The following is a 3590-nucleotide window of genomic DNA, read 5'->3' as shown; positions in this document are numbered from 1 at the left end:
AACTAGTCGAACTAAACGACGCCTATGAGCAATCACAACAACGCCACTGGAACTAGCGGCTCAGGATGTGGAGTTTAACGCTATACTGGGTTTAATTATCATCTTCAAAGAAAGCTGCACTTGTGATCCGTCCTAGCGGCCCATTCACCAATGAGAATCCGTGCAAAAAAGGAAATTGGACCTGTTTAGTCGCTGTGAAGCGACCTTTTGCTACTTGGCTTGCTAAACTTGGCAGACCCTTTTGGTTCTGATCGACATATCCCCTTTTCGTGCTTGCTGTGGACGGGCTGTTGTGTTGCGTCCGGCACCTATAAGGCGATCACCATCCTCTGGTTTTTCTTGTCTTCTGTGCATTGTATCTGTTTCAATCTGTTGTGATTCTTTCACCTGCCTCTCTTTTTGCTGTTTACAGCGTCCATTCTTTAACATTTGTGTTACGCCACTCTTTTAAGAATCCTCGGATATCTACGTTTTTTTATACACGATGAAGCAGTCTCTTATTACTTCCCTCGTCGCCCTTGCGGCCTCCTCTGTAAGCCGAGACCCTGATAGGTGTGGATGGATGTGGGACTAACATATCATGTACTATAGGGCGTTCAAGCCACTGAGAGCTTGATCAGCGTCCCCGTTGGTCTCTGTGCTGGTATCCTCGGCGAGGCTGAGTGCAAGCAGCAGAGCTCCAACGGCGGCTTGATCAACGTCCCCGTCAACGCCTGTATTGGTGCTCTTGGTAAGGCCAAGTGTGACCAGGTCTCCTCCGCCAGCAGCAGCGATGAGGGTTCTCTGATCAACGTCCCCATCAACGTCTGCCTCGCTGTCCTCGGCGAGACTCACTGCCAGCAGAAGTCCGACTCCAACGGTGGTCTTATCAACATCCCTGTCAACCTCTGCCTGGCCGTCCTCGGCGAGGCTGACTGCCAGCAGGAGAACGACTCCTCCTCTGGATCTTCCTCCGGTGATTCTCCCACTGGCTCTTCCGGTAGCTTGATCAACATTCCCGTTGGTCTCTGTGCCGGTGTCCTTGGCGAGGCTGAGTGCAAGCAGAAGAGCTCCTCCGCCTCCGGTGGTTTGATCAACGTCCCCGTCAACGCCTGTGTTGCTGCTCTCGGTAAGGCCAAGTGTGACCAGGTCTCTTCCGCCGGCAACGGTGGCAACGGCGGTGGTCTGATCAACGTCCCTGTCAACGTCTGCGCTGCTGTCCTCGGCGAGGCTGAATGCCAGCAGAGCTCCAGCTCCAACGGTGGTCTCATCAACATCCCTCTCGACCTGTGTCTGGCCGTCCTCGGCGAGGCTGAGTGCAACCAGGGCTCCGCCACCACCACCGCTCCCGCTGCTTCCTCCACCCCCTGTGACACCATCACCAGCGAGCACATCGGCAGCACTGTCATCCCCGGCGCTTCTGAGACTCCCTCCGCCGTTGCTCCTACTGCTGCTTCCTCCACCCCCTGTGACACCATCACCAGCGAGCACGTCGGCAGCACTGTCATCCCCGGCGCTTCTGAGACTCCCTCCGCCGTTGCTCCTTCCGCTGCCTCTACTACCCCCTGTGACACCATCACCAGCGAGGAGATCTCCAGCACTGTGATCCCCGGTGCCTCAGCTCCCTCCGGCTCTGCTCCTTCCGGCCCCGCTGGTCCTTCCGGTGTTGCTCCCTCCGGTGCTTCCTCCACCCCCTGTGAGACCATCACCAGCGAGGAGGTCTCCAGCACTGTGATCCCCGGTGCCTCAGCTCCCTCCGGCTCTGCTCCTTCCGGTGCTGCTCCCTCCGTTACTGCTCCCTCCGGCCCCGCTGGTCCTTCCGGTGTTGCTCCCTCCGGTGCTTCCTCCACCCCCTGTGAGACCATCACCAGCGAGGAGGTCTCCAGCACTGTGATCCCCGGTGCCCCCGCTCCCTCCGGCTCTGCTCCTTCCGGTGCTGCTTCCTCCGTGACTGCTCCCTCCGGTCCCGCTGGTCCTTCCGGTGTTGCTCCCTCCGGTGCTTCCTCTACTCCCTGTGACACCATCACTAGCGCTGAGGTCTCCAGCACTGTGATCCCCGCTCCCTCCGGCTCTGCTCCCTCCGGCTCTGCTGGTCCCTCCGGCTGGTCCCCCGTCTCCTCCGGCGTGCCCCACCCCACTGCCCCCGCCTCCTCTCTGTCCACCCCGTACGTGACCAGCACTGTCAAGGTCTGCAACGCCGCCTGCTCCTCTTCCCTGTCTCTCGCGGCCACCAAGCCCGCCACCAAGCCCGCCTCCAGCGGCTTCGTTGCCCACACCTCTGCCCCTGTTTCTAGCGCCGGTACCTCCTCCACTGGAAGCGTTGCCACCCCCTCCTCCAGCACCGTTCCCTTCAACGCTGCTGGCCGCACCACCGTTTCCGGTCTCGCTGTTGTCTTCGGTGCCCTCTTCGCCGCTGCTATGCAGTTCTAAATGTTAGGCTAGATCCTGTTTATGTTCTCGCAGTAGTTGCATCTGTTTCTGGCAGTTGGTATCATGACGTTGTTGTCAACCACTGTTGACGTCCATATTTGTTTCCCTTCTTTGTCAGATATCCCAGACTCATTTATATTTTATCTTCTATTCCAATGGCTTCGATCGGCCTGAACATAGTTCCCATATAATACCACGATATATGTCCTTAGGTTTGTCTGCTTCGTAGTTGTAAGTTAAACGGATTCAGCTCATGTATATATGCCCTTTCTCGAGTCCCTGCAATTGTAGTTGTTCAAACGTAGTCAGTTACCCATGTAGGTTATATACAAGTGGGGATGTGAAAGGACTTACGGCCTATGACTGTAGCTTGGAACTAGGAACACTACACTAGTGTATTTCGAAGCCCCGATGAGCTTCTCAGAAAAGATGTGAAATCAAGGAGTTGTACCTGCTTTCGAAGTTTCTGTGTTTGAAAGCACTCACCACCCATCTGCTAAGGCGCATATCCCAGAGCCTTTTGGCAATTCGTCCGTGTATATCGACGAACCGCTTGGTCACAGAAAGCCAAATACATGGTCCGTGGTTGTCGTTCCTGGAACAAATTGAATCAAAACTCGTTCCACTGTTCAAAAAAGTGGTGGGATGGTTATCGGGCTCTTAGGCGTTTCGGAATCTGGAGAGAAGCGATCGACCGGAAATAGATAGCATAGTTATTTTGAATCCCTTAGTTTTGAGATATCCTTGATTCGATGGCGATTGAACATTGCAGCAGTTGAATAGTTAGAAACAAAAGACATAACAAAAATTCCATCGGCAAGTTACATCGATTCATGTTATCTCGGTAGACTTGTATTATATATCTTGATCACCCCATCCAACCTTGCGACGCCCGTACCTAGTGTCCGCTTTTTCAAACTACAGTTGCTAGGTGATCAAAAGGGTCTTGCTTGGTCTTGCTATCCGGACCGAACCAGTTGCGTAAAACAACACGTTAAAGTGAGGCTCTGCATGACTAGCTGGTCAGTTTGTTAATTCATTGGACATAAGCCAGTCTGTTCCTATATAAGTTTATTTAATGAGAAAACCGGTACATACGACCACAGGGTGTGGAGAACAGGGCTTCCCGTCCGCTCAGCCGTACTTAAGCCACACGCCGGTAAGTTAGTAGTTAGGTGGGT

General features: G+C 54.2%; 1 protein-coding gene across 1 annotated transcript; it reads left to right on the top strand.

Moving 5' to 3' along the window:
• Positions 1–484: 484 nt before the first annotated feature.
• Positions 485–2409, top strand: PENARI_c006G09515 (uncharacterized protein; the record flags this gene model as incomplete). The annotated part of the gene is made up of 2 exons (XM_022630543.1): positions 485–532; positions 592–2409. 2 exons carry the CDS (start codon positions 485–487, stop codon positions 2407–2409), a joined length of 1866 nt encoding a protein of 621 aa, XP_022489972.1.
• Between the last annotated feature and the right edge of the window lie 1181 nt (positions 2410–3590).

Source organism: Penicillium arizonense (assembly GCF_001773325.1).
Source record: "Penicillium arizonense strain CBS 141311 chromosome Unknown PENARI_contig006, whole genome shotgun sequence".
Taxonomy (NCBI): Eukaryota; Fungi; Ascomycota; class Eurotiomycetes; order Eurotiales; family Aspergillaceae; genus Penicillium; species Penicillium arizonense.
This window is presented reverse-complemented; position numbering and strand designations above follow the sequence as displayed.